The sequence below is a fragment of the Bombina bombina genome, chromosome 11 (genome assembly GCF_027579735.1).
Source record: "Bombina bombina isolate aBomBom1 chromosome 11, aBomBom1.pri, whole genome shotgun sequence".
NCBI classification, from domain to species: domain Eukaryota; kingdom Metazoa; phylum Chordata; class Amphibia; order Anura; family Bombinatoridae; genus Bombina; species Bombina bombina.
Genome location: NC_069509.1, coordinates 118,516,559 through 118,541,849, shown reverse-complemented (window position 1 = coordinate 118,541,849; position 25,291 = coordinate 118,516,559). Strand labels below are relative to the sequence as shown.

At 42.6% G+C, this 25,291-nt stretch overlaps 1 protein-coding gene across 2 annotated transcripts in view; it reads left to right on the top strand.

The window, feature by feature from the left end:
- TRRAP (transformation/transcription domain associated protein) overlaps positions 1–25,291 on the top strand; it is a 382,824-nt gene that overhangs the window by 91,070 nt on the left and 266,463 nt on the right. For both annotated transcript variants that reach the window (XM_053694540.1, XM_053694539.1), the window contains exons 28-29: positions 8,691–8,787; positions 22,979–23,100. In XM_053694540.1, the coding sequence (XP_053550515.1) occupies positions 8,691–8,787; positions 22,979–23,100 (219 nt within the window). The remainder of the gene's footprint in view (positions 1–8,690; positions 8,788–22,978; positions 23,101–25,291) is intronic.

Below are 25,291 nucleotides of genomic sequence, written 5' to 3'. Positions count from 1 at the left end.
CTAAACAAATTCCTCAGAGTACTGTCCTTCAAGATGGAAACTATTCATTCCATTCTTCCCTTGTTTCAAGAGGGTCAGTATATGACAATGGTAGATTTAAAAGACACGTACCTTCATGTTCCCATCCACAAGGACCATCACAAGTTTCTGAGGTTCGCATTTCTAGGCAAACACTTCCAGTTTGTGGCTCTTCCATTCGGCCTTGCCACAGCTCCCCGAATTATTTCAAAGGTTCTGGCATCCCTGTTGGCGGTGCTCCGATTGCGGGGCATTGCAGTTTGGCCTTATCTGGACGACATTCTGGTTCAGGCGCCATCCTTTCAACAAACAAAATCCCACACGGAAATATTCTTATCCTTCCTGCGGTCTCACGGATGGAAGGTGAATTTGGAAAAGAGTTCCGTAGTTCCAACTACAAGGGTAGTTTTCTTTGGAACCATAATAGATTCCTTATCAATTAAAATTTTTCTAGTGCTTCAGTCCTCTCCTTGGCCATCAGTGGCTCAATGTATGGAGGTAATCGGTCTGATGGTAGCGGCCATGGACCTCAGACCTTTTGCAGTTATGCATGATCAGGCAGTGGAACGGAGATTATGCGGATCTGTCTCCACGATTACATCTGGAACAGGAGACAAGGGATTCTCTTCTTTGGTGGTTGTCTCAGGATTATCTCTCAGGATTATCTCTCCCAGGGAACCTGCTTCCGCAGACTACTGGGATGGGGAGCATTCTGGTCTGTTCTACCCATAAACATTCTGGAGCTGAGAGCAATCTTCAATGCTCTTCTCAGTCCTCGGCCCGGTTTATCGGGTTCCAGTTGGACAACATAACTTCAGTGGCTTACATCAACCATCAGGGGGGAACTCGGAGTTCCTTGGCCATGACAGAGGTAGCCAAGATAATTCAGTGGGCGGAGACCCACAACTGTTGTTTGTCGGCGATCCACATCCCAGGAGTGGACAACTGGGAGGCCGATTTTCTGAGTAGACAGACCTTTCACCCGGGGGAGTGGGAACTCCATCCGGGAAGTGTTTTCCAGCTTGATTCTCAAATGGGGACAGCCGGAACTGGATCTCATGGCATCTCGGCAGAATGCCAAGCTCCTGAGGTACGGGTCGAGGTCAAGGGACCCTCAGGCTGTACTGATAGACGCTCTGGCGGTACCTTGGAATTTTAGTCTCACATACCTATTTCCCCCGTTTGCTCTTCTACCTCAGGTTATTGCTCAAATCAAACAGGAGAGGGCGTCTGTGATACTCATTGCACCGGCGTGGCCTCGCAGGATATGGTATGCAGACCTAGTGGAGATGTCATCCTTCCCACCTTGGAGACTCCCTCTGAGAAAAGACCTTCTACTTCAGGGGCCCTTCCTTCATCCAAATCTCGTTTCTCTGAAACTGACTGCTTGGAGATTGAACGCTTAATCTTATCTTAGCAGGGATTTTCTGAGTTAGTCATTGAGACCATGATTCAGGATTGTAAGCCTGTTACCAGGAAGATTTACTACAAGATATGGTGTAAATATCTGTATTGGTGTGAATCCAGAGGCTACTCCTGGAGTAGTCGAGTATTCCTGGAATTCTGTCTTTCCTCCAGGAGGGTTTGGAGAAGGGTTTATCTGCAAGTTCTTTGAAAGGTCAAATATCTGCCTTCTCTATTTTGTTACATAAACGTCTGGCGGATGTCCCAGACGTGCAATCGTTCTGTCAGGCCTTGGTCAGGATCAGGCCTGTGTTTAAGCCGGTTACTCCTCCCTGGAGTCTTAACCTAGTTATTAAAGTTCTTCAACAGGCTCCGTTTGAGCCTATGCATTCCTTAGATATTAAGTTATCTTGGAAAGTTTTGTTTCTTGTTGCTATTTCATCTGCTCGTAGAGTTTCTGAGCTTCCGGCATTACAGTATGAGTCTCCTTACCTTATTTTTCATTCGGATAAGGTAGTTTTGCGTACTTAGTGTTTCTCCCTAAAGTGGTTTCGGATCGGAACATTAATCGGGAGATTGTTTTTCCTTCCTTGTGTCCCAAACCACCTTCTCAGAAGGAACGTCTGCTGCACAATCTAGAGGGCTGTTTCCTCTTCCTGGGCATTCAAAAATGAAGCTTCTTTGGAACAGATTTGCAAGGCTGCACACTTTTTCAATATTCTATACATTTTATACTTTTGCCCCAGCTAAGGCTTCTTTTGGGAGAAAGGTTCTTCAAGCAGTGGTCCCTCCTTTATCATATGTATCCTCTAGCTTGGGTATTGATTCCCAATAGTAATTCGATGATCCGTGTACTCACCGTGTCATTAGAAAGAAAACGAAAATGATTCTTACCTGATAAATTTATTTATTTCTTGACACAGTGAGTCCCCGGCCCGCCCTGTTTTTCTAAGACAGGTTTTTGTCATGTTATAAACCTCAGGCACCTCTACACTTTGTTGCTTCCTTTCTCTCCTTTTACTTCGGTGCTTTGGTGCTCTTTGCCGCCGCGTGATATTCCCCAATAATAATTATATGATCCGTGGACTCACCGTGTCAAGAAAGAAATACATTTATCAGGTAAGCATAAATTTTGTTTTTACTTTCGTTTTGGTAAGCTGCGCAGCTAGTAAGGCTTGGCATGCTTTTTCCTATAGCAGGGGTGGTCCTGCATTGCGCACCACGTGAGATGAAGAGGTTTCTCTGTTGGGCCTGGGTCAAAGGAGGTGGTGAGTGCCCCAGCCATTGGGGTATAAAGGTGACGTTTTTTTGTGTGTGTTTTTTTCTTATTAGCAAAGTTTGCTTTATAAGCGCAAGCTATAGAGGATTCTGATGAAGGGGCGGCCCTTGATCCGGCTATGGATCTGGTAGGGGGCAGACTATCGCTCTTTTCGGACGCTTGGTTTGTGGACGTGCAAGACCCGTGGGTCCTGGAGGTTATCGCTCGGGGATACAGAATAGATTTCAAGTCTCATCCACCCAGGGGCAGATTCCTCTTGTCAAACCTGTCTTCAAGGCCAGGAAAACGAGAAGCCTTTCTGGGGTGCGTAAGGGATTTATCTTCCCTGGGAGTCGTACCGGTACCTCTTGCAGAAAGAGGTCTGGGATACTATTCAAACCTGTTTGTGGTCCCGAAGAAGGAGGGAACCTTCTGCCTGATTCTGGACCTAAAGTGTTTAAACAAATTTCTATCTGTTCCCTCGTTCGAGATGGAGACAATAAGGTCCATCCTTCACTTAGTTCAGGAAGGACAGTTCATGACCATGATAGATCTGAAGGATGCTTACCTTAACATGCCTATACACAAAGAACACTTCAAGCTCCTAAGGTTTGCATTCCTGGATCAGCACTTCCAGTTTATTGCACTGCCGTTTGGTCTAGCTACTGCTCCAAGAGTTTTTACAAAGGTTCTGGGGGCTCTACTGGCAGTGGCCAGAACCAGAGGTATAGCAGTAGCGCCATACTTGGACAACGTTATGGTTCAAGCACCATCCTGTTGTCTGGCAGAGGAACATTTGAAGGATCAGCTTCTTCGATCTCATGGATGGAAGATAAACTTAGAAAAGAGTTCTCTTACTCCCAGTACCAGGGTAGAATTCCTGGGTACTATAATAGATTCCATATCCATGAGGATATTCCTTACAGACCAGAGACGTCGCAAGCTAACTTCCGCTTGTCTTGCTATCCAGACCTCCTTAAGGCAATTATTCGGATCTGTCTCAACAGATTTCTCTGGACAACCGGTTGAGAGAATCGCTCTCTTGGTGGCTATGTCCAGATCACTTGTCCCAAGGGACATCCTTCTTGAGACCATCCTGGGAGATTGTGATTACGGGCACAAGTCTATCAGGATGGGGGAGCTGTTTGGGGTGCCAGGAAGACACAGAGCCTGTGGACCCGAGAGGAATCCCTCCCCCGATCAACATTTTGGAACTTAGAGCGATCTTCAATGCTCTGAAGGCTTGGCCTCTTCTGGGTTCATCCCAGTTTATCATATTCCAATCAGACAACATAATCTCGGTGGCTTACATCAACTATCAGGGGGGAACGAGGAGCTCCCTAGCAATGAGGGAAGTATCTCAGATTCTGGAATGGGTGGAGGCCCACCACTGCTCGCTGTCAGCGATCCACATTCCGGGTGTGGACAACTCGGAAGTGGATTTCCTCAGCAGACAATCCTTTCACCCGGGGGAATGGTCTCTCTCCCGATGTGTTTGCGGAGATTTGCAACAGATGGGGGACGCCGGAGATAGATCTCATGGCGTCCCGGCTCAATTCCAAGCTGCCCAGATATGGGTCGCGGTCCAGGACTCCTCAGGCGGAGCTAATAGATGCATTAGCAGTGCCTTGGAGGTTCAATCTTATTTACATTTTTCCATCGTTACCACTTCTCCCTCGTGTAGTGGCCGGCATCAAGCAGGAACAAGCATCAGTTATACTGATTGCGCCATCGTGGCTGCGAACAATGTGGTTCGCAGACCTGGTGGGGATGTCCTCATCTCCTCCATGGAGGTTACTTTGTTGCAGGTATCTTCTAGAAAAGGGTCCCTTTGTTCATCAAAATCTAGATTCTCTGAGGCTGACTGCGTGGAGATTGAAAGCTTAGTCTTAGCCAAGAGAGGTTTCTCTGAGAGGGTTATTGACACTCATTCAGGCTTGTAAGCCGGTTACTCGTCGCAACTACCATAAGGTGTGGAGAGCTTACTTATTCTGGTGTGAATAGCGTGGTTTCGCCTGGCATAAGGTCAAGACTCCAAAGTCAAAATTGTTCCAGCACTCAAGCATATGAAAATATAAATGTTGCAAGTCACCTGTGGGCTACTGTCCCAAGCCCAAAATACCATGCAGTGAAACAAACTCAGGTGACAGCAAATCAGTTTCTTATTTATTCATACAAGGAGACAAACAGGCAACGTTTCGGAACAATATCCCTTACTTATGCCATGTCTTGCAAACATTAATTACACACTTATATACCTTAAAACCACCAGGTGGCGCTACCGAACACTTTAACTATTTTCTTTTAACTCCTTAAAGGGACAGTCTACACCAAAAATGTTCTTATTTAAAAATATAGATAATCCCTTTATTACCCATTCCCCGTTTTTGCATAACCAACACAGTTATATTAATATGCTTTTTACCTCTGTGATTACCTTGTATCTAAGCCTTTGCAGACAGCCTCCTTATCTAAGTGCCTTTGACAGACATGCAGTGTAGTCAATCAGTGAAGACTCCTAAATAACTTCACGGGAGTGAGCACAATGTTATCTATATGACACATGTGAACTAGCACAGTCTAACTGTGAAAAACTTTCAAAATGCTCTGAGCGAGGAGGCGGTTTTCAACTGTTTAGAAATCAGTTTGAGCCTAGCTAGGTTTAGCTTTTCAAAAATACCACCAAGGGAACAAAGCAAATTTGATGATAAAAGTAAATTGGAAAGTTGATTAAAATTGCATGCCCTATCTGAATCATGAAAGTATAGTTTTGACTTTACTTTCCCTTTAAGTATACATATGTTTAAGGTAATCAACAATATAGAACAAGAAATAGCAAGATCAACAACTTAAACTATACCATTATCTATAGCATATAATACTATCTCTTAGAAAAATCTTATACTATCTATAAAAAATCTGATAGATCCCAATCTTTGTTTAAACTCTTAGGTTCCAACATTCCTAATTCAAAAATCCAATATGATTCTTTTTGTTTTAGCAGCAACTCCCTATCCCCTCCTCTACGGGGTTGAATAATGTGAGCAATGATTTGAAACTTAAGTTGGCTTATGGAATGACCGTGACTTAAAAAATGACTAGCTAAAGGGCCTTTAAGATTGCCAGTACGGATGTTACTTTTATGCTCAATAATGCGGTCCTTGGCACTTCTAGTTGATTCCCCGATATATAACCCCCACACACATGGGCATTTAACCATGTAGATAATATATGTAGTTAGGCAGGTATAAAACCCTTTGATATAATATTTCTTACCGGTATGGGGTTGCAAAAATATAGGACCTTTAGTCAAATTCTTACAACATGAGCAACTCAAGCAAGGGTAACATCTCAAATTTTTGGGCCCAATATAACTATCTCTCTTTTTAACATTAGACCCAATATCTGCTCTAATCCGTTTAGCTTGTATGTTAGGACTCCTCCTATAAGCAGGCATGGGATATTGTTTAAAAGCTTTTATATTCATATAATATACCCCAATGTTTCCTAATAATCCGCTGTATTTCATTACTCTGGGAGTTATATTCATTTACAAACATCAATCTATCTACTTCCTTTTTTCTAGTAGAAACACCATCTGGATTTTTCTGTTTCAATATGTCAGTTCTAGGGATCAATTTTACTTTTTTAATTTCTTCAATTAATGTAGTAGGGTAGCCCCTCTCTTTAAATCTAGCTCCCATTTCTTCCAATCCCAAATTTAACAAATGTTCGTTGAAGACAATTTTCCTTACTCTTAACATTTGACTATGAGGGAGACTCTTAATTAATGAAGGGGGGTGGGCACTCTCATATTGTAACAAACTATTGCGATCAGTTTCCTTTTTAAATACGTCTGTCTCAAAAGAGTTACCTTTCTTAATAACCCTAACATCTAGAAAATCTATAAATTCCTCACTCCAGGAAAGTTTAAATTTAATGTGTCTTGTGGCTATATTCAATTCATTTACAAACTTCTCCAGGGTTCCAACATCGCCCCACCATACCTCAAAAATGTCATCGATATAGCGCTACTATGTGGAGCCATCTCGAATGAATAAATGGTTGGAAAACGCATACCTTTCTTCATATAAGTTCATAAATATATTGGCGTAATTGGGGTCAACGTTGGAACCCATGGCAGTTCCTTGAAGCTGAAGAAAAAAATCATCCTGAAAAAGAAAATAATTGCCATAGAGGATTATTGATAGCATTTGCAAAAAACACCCCAACTTTGGCTGAATTATACTTCTTATTAAACTCTAGGGTTATTTTAACAGAATCCAGTCCACTGGTATGCTTAATATTAGTATACAGACTTTCCATGTCAAGAGTGAACATGATACATTTATCAGAAGTAAGGTCTAGAGAGTTGTTTTAACAAAAAATCCCCTGTATCTTTAATAAATGAAATGGTAATCTCCACATATGGACGTAATATTTTGTCCAAAATAATAGAAATGTTAGTGAATACTGAATTTGTACTTGCCACTATAGGGCGACTGGGGGGTTAACTAAACATTTATGTACTTTAGGTAGCGTATATATATAACTGGAGTACATGGATTTTTAACTTTCAAAAAAGATACTACCTCTTTACTAACAATGTTGTTTTTCATAGCATTGGCCGTAACTTGCGTTCTCTTGGGCTCTAGTTGCGACGACTTGAACGGAGCTGTCTGGTGCTTGATTTCTTTGCACCTTGATTTGTGTTTACGACCTCCTCTCCTTTTGTCCGTCTGACTCCCCCGGCGACGTGTCTGTGGACTCCGTACTGCTACTGCCTTGCTTCTGAATGCGGCCTTGACGTCTTTGATTGTGCGACTGGAACTTACGTCGGGCGCCCTCAGGGTCATAGCGCCATCTGTATATACGACCGGATGAATAATCCTGCTCGTCCTTTGAGAACTTAACTCTCTTCCGATCTTCAATCACTTTTTTAATGAGACATCCCTGACTACTGCAACCGATTTGAGCATATTTTAAACAAGAGCCCAAGAAAACGCAAGTTACGGCAACTTATGATACAGTAAGAAATGACATAAAACAGAATGTCATTAGCATCTCAGAACACCCTCTTACTGAAGAGGAATTGGAACTGTTAAGTAAAGGACTGTCCTTTTGTCCAAGAAAGAACTGTAACTATTTTGAATTGCAAAAAGACTTATTTAGGTTCTTTAGAACTTTAGAAGAGGCATTTGTGTGCAGCCACCAATCAGCAGCTAGCTTCCAGTAATGCATTGCTGCTCCTGTACCTACCTAGGTATGCTTTTCACCTAAATATACCAAAAGAATGAAGCAAATTAGATAATTGAAGTAGATTGGAAAGTTGTTTAATATGGTATGCTCTGTCTGAATCATGAAAGAAAAAATGTGGGTTTCATATCCCTTTTAATAAGGATGTTAACGTTTGCTTAAAGAGACAGTCTACACTAAAATGGTTATTGTTTAAAAAGATAGATAACGTCTTTACTACGCATTCTCCAGCTTTGCACAACCAACATTGGTATATTACTATACTTTATAACATTTAAACCTCTCCATTGCTGCCTGTTTCTAAGCCACTACAAACAGCCTCTTATCACAGGATACTGCTAGTTCACGTGAGCCATATAGATAACATTGTACTCACTCCCGAGGAGTTAGAGAGAGTTAGCACAACACAGTACTAAATTAAAGTCAATAGCTAATAAATAAAATGTCATGTGATCAGGGGGCTGTCAGAAGATGCTTAGATACAAGGTAATCACAGGTAAAAAGAGGTATAACTGTTGGTTATGCAAAACTGGGGAATGGGTACTAAAGGGGCTATCTTTAAAACAATAAAAATTCTATTGTAGACTGTCCCTTTAAGTGATAATTTGTTGCTGCTTAGAGACTTAATATAAAGTTGTTAAAATAGACATCAAAAGATAAAAAAAAAAATTAGTTGCTTTCACCCTCTATTAAGTTAATTTATGTTGTGCTGATTCTGTGTGACCTTTTTATGAATTTTAACTTTCTTCTGCAGCTTTTAAACTTGTGTGAAGCAGAAGATGCAACATTAATGAAGCTTCCGTGCTATAAAAGTCTTTCTTCCCTAGTACCTCTGAGAATTGCAGCTCTAAGTAAGTAAATTTTTAATCACAGTGTAACCTTAAAGCGACATCGTCACTGGGTAGAAAGACACACTGATGTACCTGTTTGCCCTTCAGCATCCCATGTTCTGCTCTTACACCTTTCTTCTGTGTACTTGTTGAAATAAAGAGATTTTTTTTTGCATTGTTATCAAGCAGGTTGGTAACTTGCTAGATCTTTCTAAACACTGCTATAAGCTGGGTTCTCATTTTTGAGTTTTATAAAGGGCTCTGAAATGCATTTGCCCCATTTCTCTATGTGGAGCAGGTGGGATGGTGTCTTGAAAGGTCATTCAATCTCCTTTATACAGGCCCTGCTTCACTTGCTTGTCGCTTAAAGGGACAGTCTACACCTTAGTCATCTTAAAGTCTTAGCTTAGATTAAGCTGCAAATAGCCTCCTGCACGCCTTTCTATATCATGCAGCGGGAACAGTAAAAATTTTCTTTTCTTTTTTATGACACAATGAGTCCACGGATCATCTTAATTACTAATGGGATATTCACCTCCTGGTCAGCAGGAGGAGGCAAAGAGCACCACAGCAGAGCTGTTAAATAGCTCCTCCCTTCCCTCCCACTCCAGTCATTTTCTTTGCCTACGTTAGTGATAGGAAGAGGTAAAGTGAGGTGTTAGATTAGATTCTTCAATCAAGAGTTTATTATTTTTAAAGTAGTGCCAGAGTGTGCTGCTTTGTTCTAGGGTGTAGCCGTAGTCCATATCAGTCTCTTCAGTAGAGCTTTTGGTGGCTTTAGAGCAATGGGAACTTGTGGGACATAATTCTCACTGCGCCTCCCATGTAGTTTTTGCTGCCCCGTGCCAAGAAAATCTGAGGGATATTACTCAGAACTTTTGTTTTAAATTACAGGTCCATGTGAGGGAGAGGACCTCGCAAACCTGGGAACTGCCTTACTGTCCAGCAGGAGACAATGAGGTAAGTGCTAACTTTATTCTGGGGGTTGAAAAGGCTCAGAATAAAGGTTGGACACTTAATCTTTATTATACCTCTTTGGATTTGACCTCTTTATTCAGAGGGTTATAGATAGATAGATAGATTCCCCCAGAGGCTTAGGGGACACTTTGGGACAGTTTAAACGCAGACACGGGGGATGCATGGGACATGTGCACTTATCTCCCGGTGGTTTCATAGCCGACCGGGAGATCCCCTATTGACAGACTGATGCATATTCTAAGACAGGATCAGTGGAGGAGTTACGCTTAGTAAAAATATTTGAATGGGACTTGTGTCTCATTTCCCGGCGGTTTAATAATAGCCGACCGGGAGATATATCCTATTACCATAACTGTTGAGCCTTTACAAAAGATGAGCTCAGGGTGAGGTATTGAAGGGGACTGTGTTCTCATCTCCCGGCGGTTTAATAACCGACCGGGAGATCTCCTATTAACATATCTGATGAGCTATAAAAAGACGAGCTCAGGGTGAGGTATTGAAGGGGACTGTTCTCATCTCCCGGCGGTTTAATAATAGCCGACCGGGAGATCTCTTATTACCATATCTGATGAGCTATAAAAAGATGAGCTCAGGGTGAGGTGTTGAAGGAGACGGTGTTCTCATCTCCCAACGGTTTAATAATAGCCGACCGGGAGAACACATATTGCCATCAGTGTGAGATGTTTGACATTTAGTCTCTCGGACTAGCAGCTGCCAAGCTGAAGCTGTTCAGTCCGTTATTGCACTCCCGACAGTTCCCATTTGTAAAACTAAAAAGATCAATGGCGACCGGGAGATTATTATGCTAACGCCCACGGTGGGCGGAGTTATGTGTGGCGCCAATTTAGTTGCGCACCACTTTGTCAGTTTCTTTCCGAGTATTGGAAAGGGATAGAGGAGAGTGTTTACTCTTAAATAGAGAAAGTAACGGACCGGACAGTGTTTCAAAGGTCTTAGTCCGGAATATTTAATGTGCAAAGGGCTGACAGGCATTTCAGCTAGGCTATCTGAGGTGTAGAGGGGGTTTTCAGTACTGTGTTTTTATTAACCATGTTTGCACACTTAATTTAGAAGTTACTTGTTAAAAATTTAAAGCGACAGTAACATAAATAAAGAGGTTTTCTCTTTAAAAGTTAAAGAGACATTAACTTTTTTCTGGGTTGTTTTTTCTTGGATTATTCATCCATATGTGTGACAGTGTTCCAAGAAATCCTACAATGTATCTCCTTATGTTTTGATATGAATGGAGAGATACTTACTATAAGAATAAAAACGGTTTTTCTCTAAAAGTGCAAAATATTTTATAACCCACACATGCAGTGCCCTGCGCCTCTTCACTAACTCCACCTGGGGTTATTTGACAAAACATTGCTTCCTAAGAAGTAGTAGCTTTTCCTAATTATCCTCCTTGAAGCATGAAGTGGGGGATAATAGATAAGGGCGAAATCTCAGAATCTGTCTGGGTAATTCCTTTTGTTGATACGGAAGAGTTTTCTTTTTACCTTCGGCTTCAACAACTCCGTTTGTTATTAGAAGGTCTCTGATACCCTGGATGACTCTGACATTATCGGCGTAGTCAATCCTAATAAGTCCAGTACACTTTACAAAGTCAGGGAGAAACTGGGTACCCCCTTTCTCCAACATAGGTGTGTCCGGTCCACGGCGTCATCCTTACTTGTGGGATATTCTCTTCCCCAACAGGAAATGGCAAAGAGCCCAGCAAAGCTGGTCACATGATCCCTCCTAGGCTCCGCCTACCCCAGTCATTCTCTTTGCCGTTGTACAGGCAACATCTCCACGGAGATGGCTTAGAGTTTTTTAGTGTTTAACTGTAGTTTTTCATTATTCAATCAAGAGTTTGTTATTTTCAAATAGTGCTGGTACGTACTATTTACTCAGAAACAGAAAAGAGATGAAGAATTCTGTTTGTATGAGGAAAATGATTTTAGCAACCGTAACTAAAATCCATGGCTGTTCCACACAGGACTGTTGAGAGCAATTAACTTCAGTTGGGGGAACAGTTTGCAGTCCCTTGCTGCTTGAGGTATGACACATTCTAACAAGACGATGTAATGCTGGAAGCTGTCATTTTCCCTATGGGATCCGGTAAGCCATGTTTATTACGATTGTAAATAAGGGCTTCACAAGGGCTTATTTAAACTGTAGACTTTTTCTGGGCTAAATCGATTGATTATTAACACATATTTAGCCTTGAGGAATCATTTTATCTGGGTATTTTGATATAATAATATCGGCAGGCACTGTTTTAGACTCCTTATTCTTTAGGGGCTTTCCCAAAGCATAGGCAGAGTCTCATTTTCGCGCCGGTGTTGCGCACTTGTTTTTGAGAGGCATGGCATGCAGTCGCATGTGAGAGGAGCTCTGATACTTATAAAAGACTTCTGAAGGCGTCATTTGGTATCGTATTCCCCTTTGGGTTTGGTTGGGTCTCAGCAAAGCAGATACCAGGGACTGTAAAGGGGTTTAAAGCTTAAAACGGCTCCGGTTCCGTTATTTTAAGGGTTAAAGCTTCCAAAATTGGTGTGCAATATTTTCAAGGCTTTAAGACGCTGTGGTGAAAATTTGGTGAATTTTGAACAATTCCTTCATGTTTTTTCGCAATTGCAGTAATAAAGTGTGTTCAGTTTAAAATTTAAAGTGACAGTAACGGTTTTATTTTAAAACGTTTTTTGTACTTTCTGATCAAGTTTATGCCTGTTTAACATGTCTGACCTACCAGATAGACTGTGTTCTGAATGTGGGGAAGCCAGAATTCCTATTCATTTAAATAAATGTGATTTATGTGATAATGACAATGATGCCCAAGATGATTCCTCAAGTGAGGGGAGTAAGCATGGTACTGCATCATTCCCTCCTTCGTCTACACGAGTCTTGCCCACTCAGGAGGCCCCTAGTACATCTAGCGCGCCAATACTCCTTACTATGCAACAATTAACGGCTGTAATGGATAATTCTGTCAAAAACATTTTAGCCAAAATGAACCCTTGTCAGCGTAAGCGTGGCTGCTCTGTTTTAGTTACTGAAGAGCATGACGACGCTGATATTAATATCTCTGAAGGGCCCCTAACCCAATCTGAGGGGGCCAGGGAGGTTTTGTCTGAGGGAGAAATTACTGATTTAGGGAACATTTCTCAGCAGGCTGAATCTGATGTGATTACATTTAAATTTAAATTGGAACATCTCCGCATTTTGCTTAAGGAGGTATTATCCACTCTGGATGATTGTGAAAATTTAGTCATCCCAGAGAAACTATGTAAAATGGACAAGTTCCTAGAGGTGCCGGGGCTCCCAGAAGCTTTTCCTATACCCAAGCGGGTGGCGGACATTGTTAATAAAGAATGGGAAAGGCCCGGTATTCCTTTCGTCCCTCCCCCCATATTTAAAAAATTGTTTCCTATGGTCGACCCCAGAAAGGACTTATGGCAGTCAGTCCCCAAGGTCGAGGGAGCGGTTTCTACTTTAAACAAACGCACCACTATTCCCATAGAGGATAGTTGTGCTTTCAAAGATCCTATGGATAAAAAATTAGAAGGTTTGCTTAAAAAGATGTTTGTTCAGCAGGGTTACCTTCTACAACCCATTTCATGCATTGTCCCTGTCACTACTGCCGCATATTTCTGGTTTGATGAACTGCTTAAGGTGCTCGATAGTGACTCTCCTCCTTATGAGGAGATTATGGACAGAATCAATGCTCTCAAATTGGCTAATTCTTTCACTCTAGACGCCTCTTTGCAATTGGCTAAGTTAGCGGCTAAGAACTCTGGGTTTGCTATTGTGGCGCGCAGAGCGCTTTGGTTGAAATCTTGGTCGGCTGATGCGTCTTCCAAGAACAAGCTACTAAACATTCCTTTCAAGGGGAAAACGTTGTTTGGTCCTGACTTGAAAGAGATTATCTCTGATATCACTGGGGGTAAAGGCCACGCCCTTCCTCAGGATCGGCCTTTCAAGGCAAAAAATAGACCTAATTTTCGTCCCTTTCGTAAAAACGGACCAGCCCAAGGTGCTACGTCCTCTAAGCAAGAGGGTAATACTGCTCAGGCCAAGCCAGCTTGGAGACCAATGCAAGGCTGGAACAAGGGAAAGCAGGCCAAGAAACCTGCCACTGCTACCAAGACAGCATGAAATATTGGCCCCCGATCCGGGACCGGATCTGGTGGGGGGCAGACTCTCTCTCTTCGCTCAGGCTTGGGCAAGAGATGTTCTGGATCCTTGGGCGCTAGAAATAGTCTCCCAGGGTTATCTTCTGGAATTCAAGGGACTTCCCCCAAGGGGGAGGTTCCACAGGTCGCAGTTGTCTTCAGACCACATAAAAAGACAGGCGTTCTTACATTGTGTAGAAGACCTGTTAAAAATGGGAGTGATTCATCCTGTTCCATTAAGAGAACAAGGGATGGGGTTCTACTCCAATCTGTTCATAGTTCCCAAAAAAGAGGGAACGTTCAGACCAATCCTAGATCTCAAGATCTTAAACAAATTTCTCAAGGTCCCATCGTTCAAGATGGAAACCATTCGAACTATCCTTCCTTCCATCCAGGAAGGTCAATTCATGACCACGGTGGATTTAAAGGATGCGTATCTACATATTCCTATCCACAAGGAACATCATCGGTTCCTAAGGTTTGCATTCCTGGACAAACATTACCAGTTCGTGGCGCTTCCTTTCGGATTAGCCACTGCTCCAAGGATTTTCACAAAGGTACTAGGGTCCCTTCTAGCGGTGCTAAGACCAAGGGGCATTGCAGTAGTACCTTACCTGGACGACATTCTGATTCAAGCGTCGTCCCTTCCTCAAGCAAAGGCTCACACGGACATTGTCCTGGCCTTTCTCAGATCTCACGGCTGGAAAGTGAACGTGGAAAAGAGTTCTCTATCCCCGTCAACAAGGGTTCCCTTCTTGGGAACAATTATAGACTCCTTAGAAATGAGGATCTTTCTAACAGAGGCCAGAAAAACAAAGCTTCTGGACTCTTGTCGGATACTTCATTCCGTTCCTCTTCCTTCCATAGCTCAGTGCATGGAAGTGATCGGGTTGATGGTGGCGGCGATGGACATAGTTCCTTTTGCACGCATTCATCTAAGACCATTACAACTGTGCATGCTCAGTCAGTGGAATGGGGACTATACAGACTTGTCTCCGAAGATACAAGTAAATCAGAGGACCAGAGACTCACTCCGTTGGTGGCTGTCCCTGGACAATCTGTCTCAAGGGATGATGTTCCACAGACCAGAGTGGGTCATTGTCACGACCGACGCCAGTCTGATAGGCTGGGGCGCGGTCTGGGGATCCCTGAAAGCTCAGGGTCTTTGGTCTCGGGAAGAATCTCTTCTACCGATAAATATTCTGGAACTGAGAGCGATATTCAATGCTCTCCAGGCCTGGCCCCAGCTTGCGAGGACCAGGTTCATACGGTTTCAATCAGACAACATGACGACTGTTGCGTACATCAACCATCAGGGGGGAACAAGGAGTTCCCTAGCGATGGAAGAAGTAACCAAAATTATTCTTTGGGCGGAGTCTCACTCCTGCCACCTGTCTGCTATCCACATCCCAGGAGTGGAAAATTGGGAAGCGGATTTTCTGAGTCGTCAGACATTGCATCCGGGGGAGTGGGAACTCCATCCGGAAATCTTTGCCCAAGTCACTCACCTGTGGGGCATTCCAGACATGGATCTGATGGCCTCTCGTCAGAACTTCAAAGTTCCTTGCTACGGGGCCAGATCCAGGGACCCCAAGGCGGCTCTAGTGGATGCACTAGTAGCACCTTGGACCTTCAAACTAGCTTATGTGTTCCCGCCATTTCCTCTCATCCCCAGGCTGATAGCCAGGATCAAGCAGGAGAGGGCGTCGGTGATCTTGATAGCTCCTGCGTGGCCACGCAGGACTTGGTATGCAGATCTGGTGAATATGTCATCGGCTCCACCTTGGAAGCTACCTTTGAGACGAGACCTTCTTGTTCAGGGTCCGTTCGAACATCCGAATCTGGTTTCACTCCAGCTGACTGCTTGGAGATTGAACGCTTGATTTTATCGAAGCGAGGATTCTCAGATTCTGTGATCGATACTCTTGTTCAGGCCAGAAAGCCTGTGACTAGAAAGATTTACCACAAGATTTGGAAAAAATATATCTGTTGGTGTGAATCTAAAGGATTCCCTTGGGACAAGGTTAAGATTCCTAGGATTCTATCCTTCCTTCAAGAAGGATTGGAAAAAGGATTATCTGCAAGTTCCCTGAAGGGACAGATTTCTGCCTTGTCGGTATTACTTCACAAAAAGCTGGCAGCTGTGCCAGATGTTCAAGCCTTTGTTCAGGCTCTGGTTAGAATCAAGCCTGTTTACAAACCTTTGACTCCTCCTTGGAGTCTCAATTTAGTTCTTTCAGTTCTTCAGGGGGTTCCGTTTGAACCCTTACATTCCGTTGATATTAAGTTATTATCTTGGAAAGTTTTGTTTTTAGTTGCGATTTCTTCTGCTAGAAGAGTCTCAGAATTATCTGCTCTGCAGTGTTCTCCTCCTTATCTGGTGTTCCATGCAGATAAGGTGGTTTTACGTACTAAACCTGGTTTTCTTCCAAAAGTTGTTTCTAACAAAAACATTAACCAGGAGATTATCGTACCTTCTCTGTGTCCAAAACCAGTTTCAAAGAAGGAACGTTTGTTGCACAATTTGGATGTTGTTCGCGCTCTAAAATTCTATTTAGATGCTACAAAGGATTTTAGACAAACATCTTCCTTGTTTGTTGTTTATTCAGGTAAAAGGAGAGGTCAAAAAGCAACTTCTACCTCTCTCTCTTTTTGGATTAAAAGCATCATCAGATTGGCTTACGAGACTGCCGGACGGCAGCCTCCCGAAAGAATCACAGCTCATTCCACTAGGGCTGTGGCTTCCACATGGGCCTTCAAGAACGAGGCTTCTGTTGATCAGATATGTAGGGCAGCGACTTGGTCTTCACTGCACACTTTTACCAAATTTTACAAGTTTGATACTTTTGCTTCTTCTGAGGCTATTTTTGGGAGAAAGGTTTTGCAAGCCGTGGTGCCTTCCATTTAGGTGACCTGATTTGCTCCCTCCCTTCATCCGTGTCCTAAAGCTTTGGTATTGGTTCCCACAAGTAAGGATGACGCCGTGGACCGGACACACCTATGTTGGAGAAAACAGAATTTATGTTTACCTGATAAATTTCTTTCTCCAACGGTGTGTCCGGTCCACGGCCCGCCCTGGTTTTTTTAATCAGGTCTGATATTTTATTTTCTTTAACTACAGTCACCACGGTACCATATGGTTTCTCCTATGCAAATATTCCTCCTTAACGTCGGTCGAATGACTGGGGTAGGCGGAGCCTAGGAGGGATCATGTGACCAGCTTTGCTGGGCTCTTTGCCATTTCCTGTTGGGGAAGAGAATATCCCACAAGTAAGGATGACGCCGTGGACCGGACACACCGTTGGAGAAAGAAATTTATCAGGTAAACATAAATTCTGTTTTTGTCCAGATATAGCAGACTCTATCCAGGAGTCTTGTCAATAGTACCCAGGGAAGGGGTGTACGTCAGAGCTTACATCTACCTGCGGTTTGTATTGCTTTGTCACCTGTGTGGTGGCGTACTGTTTTGCTGAGTGGTCTGATTCTATCGGACAGACACTTCTCTCAAAGAAGTCCGGGATAGGATTAAGGCAATTAAGTTAGCCGACTTCTTTATCCCTGATGCTCCTCTTCAAGGTTTAAGCTGGGAGCTAAGTTTTCAGATTTTTGCCATGCGTCAAGAAAGATAGGGTCTGCGGATTCCTCATCTAAGTATAAACTTTTAGGTGATTCCCTACAAGGGAAGACCTTGTTTGGAACTATTTTGGCGGAAATTCTCTCTATATTCGAGAGTAAAAGGCACATTCATTCCCTCGGGAATAGGGGAATGCAATTCAAGTATCCTGCTAGAACAAAAGACAGCAGGCTAGGTCTGCCCCCAATCCGGGAAGACTCTGTATCCTTAAAATACAATCTGGAATCAGGACTTTTTCTTCTAGGGGCAGATCTTTGCTTTAAAGATTATCTGCATAAGAAGAGAGGCATTTTTCCACTGCATAGAAGACCTCTCTGACGTGGGAGCGATGGTCCCTGTTCGGATTCAGGAACAGAGTCTGGAATTTATTCCAACTTGTTTGGCTTTCCCAAAAGGAGGGAATCTTCAGTCCTGTTTGTAGAGTTCAAGAGTCTAAATAAATTCATAGAATTAATATCCTTCAAGATGGAAGCTATTTGTTTCACTCTCCCTTATTTCAAAAGGGTCAATATATAACACTGAGAATTAAAGGACGTGTAGTTGCATGTTCCCATTCATAGGGATCATCACGAGTTTCTAAGGTTTGCCTTTCTAGACAAACTTTTCCATTCAATGACTCTTCCCGTCGGTCTTGCTTTGGGACCGCTGTTGGAGGTGCTTCGGTTAAGGGACATTAGTGTCACCCTATTTGACCGACACATTAGTCCAGGCATCATCCTTTCAACAAGCAAGATCCCACACGGAAATGTTATTCCTCCTGAGATCTCACGGGTGGAAGGTAAATTTGGAAAAGAATTCCTTAGTTCAAAACACAGGGGTCACTTTCTTGGGAACAATAATAGATTTCCTATCTATGATGATTTTTCTGACAGAAGTCAGGGCATTAAAGATTTTCGATACTTGTCCAAATCTTCAGTCCACCCATCGACCATCAGTGGCTCAGTGCATGGAGGTAGTCTGGCTGATGGTGACGGTCATCCCGTTTGCTCGGTTCCACCTCAGAACTCTACAGTTAAACATGCTCAGGCAATGGAATGGAGATTATGCGGGCTTGTCTCCTCAAATACTACTGGAGCAGGAGTCAGGGGATTCTCTTCTGTGGTTGTCTCTGGATCATCTCTCCCAGGGAACCTGCTGTCGAAGACTATCTTGGCTGATTGTGACAACAAACGCCAGCCTTCTAGGATGGGGAGCAGTCTGGGGCTTTCTAAGGGCTCAGGGAGTTTGGAATCAGAGTCTGTTCTTCTACTAACCATTCTGGAGTTGAGAGCAATCTTCAATGCTTTTCTGGCTTGGCCCTAATTAGCCTCGGTCCAGTTTATCGGGTTCCAGTCGGACAACGTAACTTCAGTGGTTTGCATCATTCATCAGGAAGGAACGAGAAGTTCCTTAGCGATTACTTTCAATGGGCGGAGGTCCATTTTTGCTGTCTGTTGGTGATCCACATCCCAGGGGTGGACATCTGGGAGGCGGATTTCCTGAGTAAGGCAGACCTTTCATCAGGGGAGTGGGAACTCCATCCAGAAGAGTTTTCCAGCCTGATTCTCAAACGGAGTCAGCCGGAATTAGATCTCTTGGCATCTTGGCAGAATACCAAGCTCCCGAGGTACAGCCCGCGGTCCAGGGACCCTCAGGCGGTACTGATAGATGCCCTGGCAGTATCTTGGACCTTCAGTCTAGCATACCTATTTCCTCCGTTGGCGCTTCTTCCTCGGGTCATTGCTCAAGTTCAGTAGGAGAGGGCCTCGGTGATCCTCATTACACCGGCTTGGCCTTGCAGGATTTGGTATGCAGATCTGGTGGACGTGTAGTCTCTGCCACCTTGGAGACTTCCGTATAGGAAGGACCTTCTAATTTGAGGGCCCTTTCCTCACCCGTATCTAGTTTCTCTGAAACTGGCTACTTGGAGATTGAACGCTTAATTTGTCTAAAGCGGGGGTTTTCTGACTCGGTCATAGAGACCATGATTCAGGTTCGTAATCCTGTTTTCTAGAAGGATTTACCATAAGATATGGTGTATAGATCTCTATACACCATAGTTTAAGGCTACTCCTGGAGTAGACTTTGGATTCATGGAAATCTGTCCTTTTTCCAAGAAGCTTTGGAGAAAGGTTTTCTCGGCAAGTTCTCTAAAGAGTCAAATATTTGCCTTGTCTTTTTTGTTCCATAACCGCGTGGCAGTTGTCCCAGACGTGTACAGTCTTTTTGTCAGGTCTGGTCAGGATCAGGTTTGTGTTCCAACCAGTTACTCCTCCATGGAGTCTGAATTTAGTTCTCATAGGTTTTCAAGGGGTTCTGAAAAATACAAAAACACACAGCGCCCACCGATTCAAAGTAGCTTTATGAACAATTTATTTGATCACCTAAAATAAAAATTTCACACTTTACAAGATAGCAGTGTATTAATACCCCTGAAGAAGTTTGCACAAATGCAAAGGAAACGCGTTGGGTAACTAATAAGGGACAGCCGGTGAATCTGCCGAAGTGACCAAAGCCAGCTGAAGTCGGAATCCCGGTTTTATGAAACCGCCAGCGGTAAACAACAGAAAGTGCTGCTGAAAGAAAGCAAACAGCTACAGCGGTGAAACATACAGTGAAGGGATCCAAGACATGCAGGCTAAGACAAACCTAAAGGACTAACGGACTACGGCTGTCATATATATGAAGGGCTTGTTTTACACTGCTATCTTGTAAGTGTGAAATTTTTATTTTAGGTGATCAAATAAATTGTTCATAAAGCTACTTTGAATCGGTTGGCTCTGTGTGTTTTTGTATTTTTCAGTTACCTTCTCTTTCCCGGGACCAGGAGATCCGGACCACACACTGAGCAGCCTGAACCAAAACAAAGCTAAAGACAGAGGAAAGACTTCTTGTGAACTTTTATTATCAAGTACCAGTTTTTTACAACATTCATTCAGTGGAAATTATACTTCTTTGTATATGGTAATATATTTCATGACACTTTTTATGGGATTTTAAATAGTAATTTAAATTATTTCTAGTGAATGTTTTAGGAGTATTTATTGTAGTGTTATTTTAAGTGTTATTAACGAGAAGAGTCTTACTTTGAGGGAGCTACTAGAATATTGTGCACAAACGTATATTTTCTGTGTTGAAGGGAGCGCTGAGATTTATTTTTGTTTGTAAAATTTCAAGGGGTTCTGTCTGAGCCTATGCATTCCTTAGATATTAAGTTGTTATCTTGGAAAGTTTAATTTCTTGTTGCTATTCTTCTGCTCGTAGAGTGTTAGAGCTCTAGGTATTGCAGTAGGAGTCTCCTTGCCTTATTTTCCATTCAGATAATGTAGTCTTCCGTTCTAAATTAGGATTTCTTCCTAAGATTGTTTCTGATCGGAACATTAATTAGGGGATTGTTGTTCCTTCCTTGTGTCCTAATCCTTCTTCTTAGAAAGAACGTCTTCTGCACAATTTGGACGTGGTCCGTGCTTTAAAATTTTTACCTGCTGGCGACTAAGGATTTCGCCAGTCTTCTGCTTTATTTGTGGTTTTCTCAGGAGAAAGTAAGGGCCAGAAAGCTACTTCTCTTTCTTTCTTTCTGGCTGAAGAGCATTATACGTTTTGCATTTGAGATTGCTGGTCTACAGCATCCAGAGAGAGTTACGGCTCATTCCACTAGGGCCGTTGTTTCATCGTGGACGTTCAAGGATGAATCTTCTGTAGAACAGATTTGCAAGGCTGCAGCTTGGTTCGGTCTTTACACTTTTACAAAGTCCTATAAATTTTGCATTTTTATCTCGGCTGAGGCCACTTTTGGGATTAGGGTTCTTCAAGCAGTGGTGCCTTCAGTTTAGGTTTCCTGTCTTGTCCCTCCCGTATTATCCGTGTACTCTAGCTTGGATATTGAATCCCATTAGTAATTAAGATGATCCGTGGACTCATCTTGTCACAAAAAAGTAAAGAAAATGTATGCTTACCTGATAAATTTATTTATTTTTTGACACGATGAGTCCACGGCCCGCCCTGTTCTTGTAAGACAGGTTGTTGGTCCTTGTAAACTTCAGACACCTCTGCAACTTGGCTTTTCCTTTCTTTCCTTAACTTCGGTCGAATGGCTGAAATGGGAGGGAAGGTAGGAGCTATTAAACAGCTCTGCTGTGGTGCTTTTTGCCTCCTCCTGCTGACCAGGAGGGGAATATCCCATTAGTAATTAAGATGATCCATGGACTCATTGTGTCAAAAAAGAAATAAATTTATCAGGTAAGCGTAAATTTTCTTTTAAAATGAAAATTGTTTCTGGTCCCTTTGAAATGGCTGCTAAGCTCCTCCCACTGATGACATCATGATCTGGGCTGCATCTAGGCACTCTGCAGAATAGCATTGACAGTCTGCTGAATCCAATTAGTGAGTATTTTGTAACTAGTGAAGCCTTTAATGCAGCCCAGATTGTGATGTCATCAGTGGGCAGATCCTGTGACTCATTAGTTAAAGGGACCCTCAAGTCAAAATAAATGTTTATGATTCAGATAGAGCATGCAGTTTTAAGACACTTTCCAATTTACTTCCATTATCAAATTTTGCACAGTCTTTTTATATTCACACTTTCTGGGTAACAAGGTCCAACTGAGCATGTGCACAAGATCACAGGGTGTACGTATACTAGTCTGTGATTGGCTGATGTCTGTCATATGATACAGGGGACCCGGATAATGGGAGAAAAAATAAATTTGTCAGAAAACAAATCTGCTTATCTGAAATTCAGAGTAAGTGTTATTGCATTGTCTTTTAATTGTGTAATTCTACTGCATTGACTGGTCCTAGTCTAAAGGGACAGTCAAGTCAAAATTAAACTTTCATAATTCAGCTAGAGCTCGTAAATTTTAAGCAACTTTTCAATTTACTTCTATTAGCTAACTGTGCACAACCCTTTTATGTGCACACTTTCTGAGGAACCAGCTCCTACTGAGCCCGTGCAAGATTCACAGTTTCCACATATCTGCATTTTGTGATTAGCTGATGGCTGTCGCATGATGCACTAGGAAGGGAAATGTAACTGACTCTGAAATTTGTCAGAAAAAATTCTACTAGACATTTAAAATTCAAACTAAGTGATTTTGCGTTGTCTCTTTATTATGTATTTATTGATTATGCAATTTGTTTTTAATGACCCTTTAACTTGTTAATAACTAACACATTATAGATTGTGATCAGCTCCTTAATCGGAAAACATAAGTAAATCTTTATTAAAAACACGAGGTAACAAAATACTACCAATCAACAAAGTTTTTCGTTATGGCAAAATCTATTTGGTGAACCACTGTCCCTCTATTTTTTTTTTTCTTCTACACTTGTATAGTGGGAATTATGATTTACAGATCATACTTTGCAAAGACTCATGTTGCAATTTCTGGCTTATGTAAAGTTGTCCCACACCTCATTTTAAAATACTTCCTTGTCCTTTTCTCACTTGTTCCTTCCACAGATGCATTAGCAGCTTGCAACTATTTGCCGCAATCAAGAGAAAAAATTATTGCTGCTCTGTTCAAAGCGCTGAACTCGACAAACAATGAGCTGCAAGAGGCAGGGGAAGCCTGCATGAGGAAGGTAATCATCTAAAATATGTTTTTTTCCTCCGATGTTTTAAGTAAAATGGTATTCTGGTACTATAGATTAAAGAAAAAATACTAAGCAAGTCTGTCATATTTTACTTATTAGGCATTTTAAAAAAAATGGAGATCCTATGAGCATTATGATTTCTTAGTTTTAGTTTGATAGTACTGCAAGCTGACTTAAAGGGACAGTTTACCCAAAAAGAAATGTATTCCCTTTATTTGTTCCCAATAATCCACTTTACCTGCTCGAGTATATAAAATTGTTTACAAGTATTTCCTTTACCCTTATATTTGGCATTTGAAATTGTTGAGTTAGCATGTGGTATCCCCACATATTCTGAAACTTTCTGGCCTTAGGTCAAAGCTATAGATAAGCAGAAGAAATTCACTCCCAGTGGGTTAGAGAAGAGATAAATGATAATTTCTTTCCTATGGCATGGAGAGTCCACAACATCATTACAATTACTAGTGGGATATTCAACTCCTGGCCAGCAGGAGAAGGCAAAGAGTACCCCAGCAAAGCTGTTAAGTGTAAATTCCCTTACCCATAATCCCCAGTCATTGTCTTTGCCTCTGTCAATGGAGGATATGTGAAGTTGGTGTCTGAAGATATTTAATCCTTTTATGGGTACTTTTTCCTTCAAGCAAGGATTGGAGTCTAGCTGTGTCCACGTCAATCTCTTTAGTAAGAGTAGTGGTGGCTTTTAGCAGTCAAAAGGAGGCGAGGAAGTCTTTGCTTTACTTTTAACACTTTGCTACTCTTTTGTAGAAAGCCAGAGTTGGTTACTCTGTTCTTTCTTTTCCTACAGGTCCATGACAGGGAGTGAAGTACCTGCCACACCTAAGGAGCAGTATCTGTCCTGCAGCTGGATCTAAGGTAAGTGCCTTTGCCTTCTAGGTAAAGAAGGACAGCAGCACTTAAGAGGTTAATCCTCATACAGATCCATGTTGGGACATAATAATCCTTAATACACCTCAGTGGCTTACATCAACCACCAGGGAGGAATTTGGAGTTCCTTGGCCATGATGGAGGGGACTCGCATTCTGCAGAGGGCGGAAGCTCACGATTGTCTCCTATCTGCTATCCACATTCCAGGAGTGGACAATTGGGAGGCAGATTTTCTGAGCAGACAGACTTTTCATCCCGGGGAGTGGGCTCTCCATCCGGAAGTGTTCTCCAGGATAACCCTCAGGAGGGGGGTTCCAGAGTTTGATCTAATGGTGTCTTGTCAAAACGCCAAGCTTCCAAAGTACGGTTCAAGGTCAAGAGATCCTCAGGCCGTCCTGATAGATGCTCTGGCGGTCCCTTGGGATTTCAGGCTAGCATACCTGTTTCCTCTGTTTGCTCTCCTTCCTCGAGTCATTGCTTGTATCAAGCAGGAGAGACCGTCTGTGATTTAAATAGCTCCTGCCTGGCCTCGCAGGATCTGGTTTGCGGATCTGGTGAAGATGTCATCTCTTCCACCTTGGAGGTTACCTCTGAGGAAAGACCTTCTAATTCAGGGTCCTTTCCTCCATCCAAATCTAGATTCTCTGAAGCTGACTGCTTGGAGATTGAACGCCTAGTCCTGTCTAGAAGTGGTTTTCGGAGGCAGTCATTGATACTGTGCTTCAGGCTCGTAAACCTGTTACTCATAGGATTTACCATAAGATATGGTGTAAATACCTTGTTGTTCCTTCTTTTTGTCCTAATCCTTCTTCTCATAAGGAACGTCTCTTGCATTACTTGGATGTTGTGCATGCTCTAACATTTTACTTACAAGCTACTAAGGATTTTCGGCAATCTTTTGCCCTGTGTGTTGTTGTTTTCTCTGGCAAGTGTAAGGGTCAGAAGGCCACTTCTACTACTCTTTCCCTCTGGTTAAGAAGTATGATTCGTTTTGCTTATGAGACTGCTGGGCAGCTGCCTCCTGAGAGAATTACGGCTCATTCCACTAGGGCTGTCTCCTCTTGGGCTTTCAAAAATGAAGCTTCTGTGGAACAGATTTGCAAGACGGCAACATGGACCTCTTTGCATACTTTTTCCAAAATCTACACATTTGATACTTGTGCCACAGGTGAGGCCTCTTTTGGGAGAAAGGTTCTTCAAGCGGTGGTGCCTTCTGTTTAGGTCCTCCTGCCTTGTTCTCCCTCCCTGTTCATTTCGTGTCCTCTTGCTTGGGTTTTGTTTCCCACTAGTAATT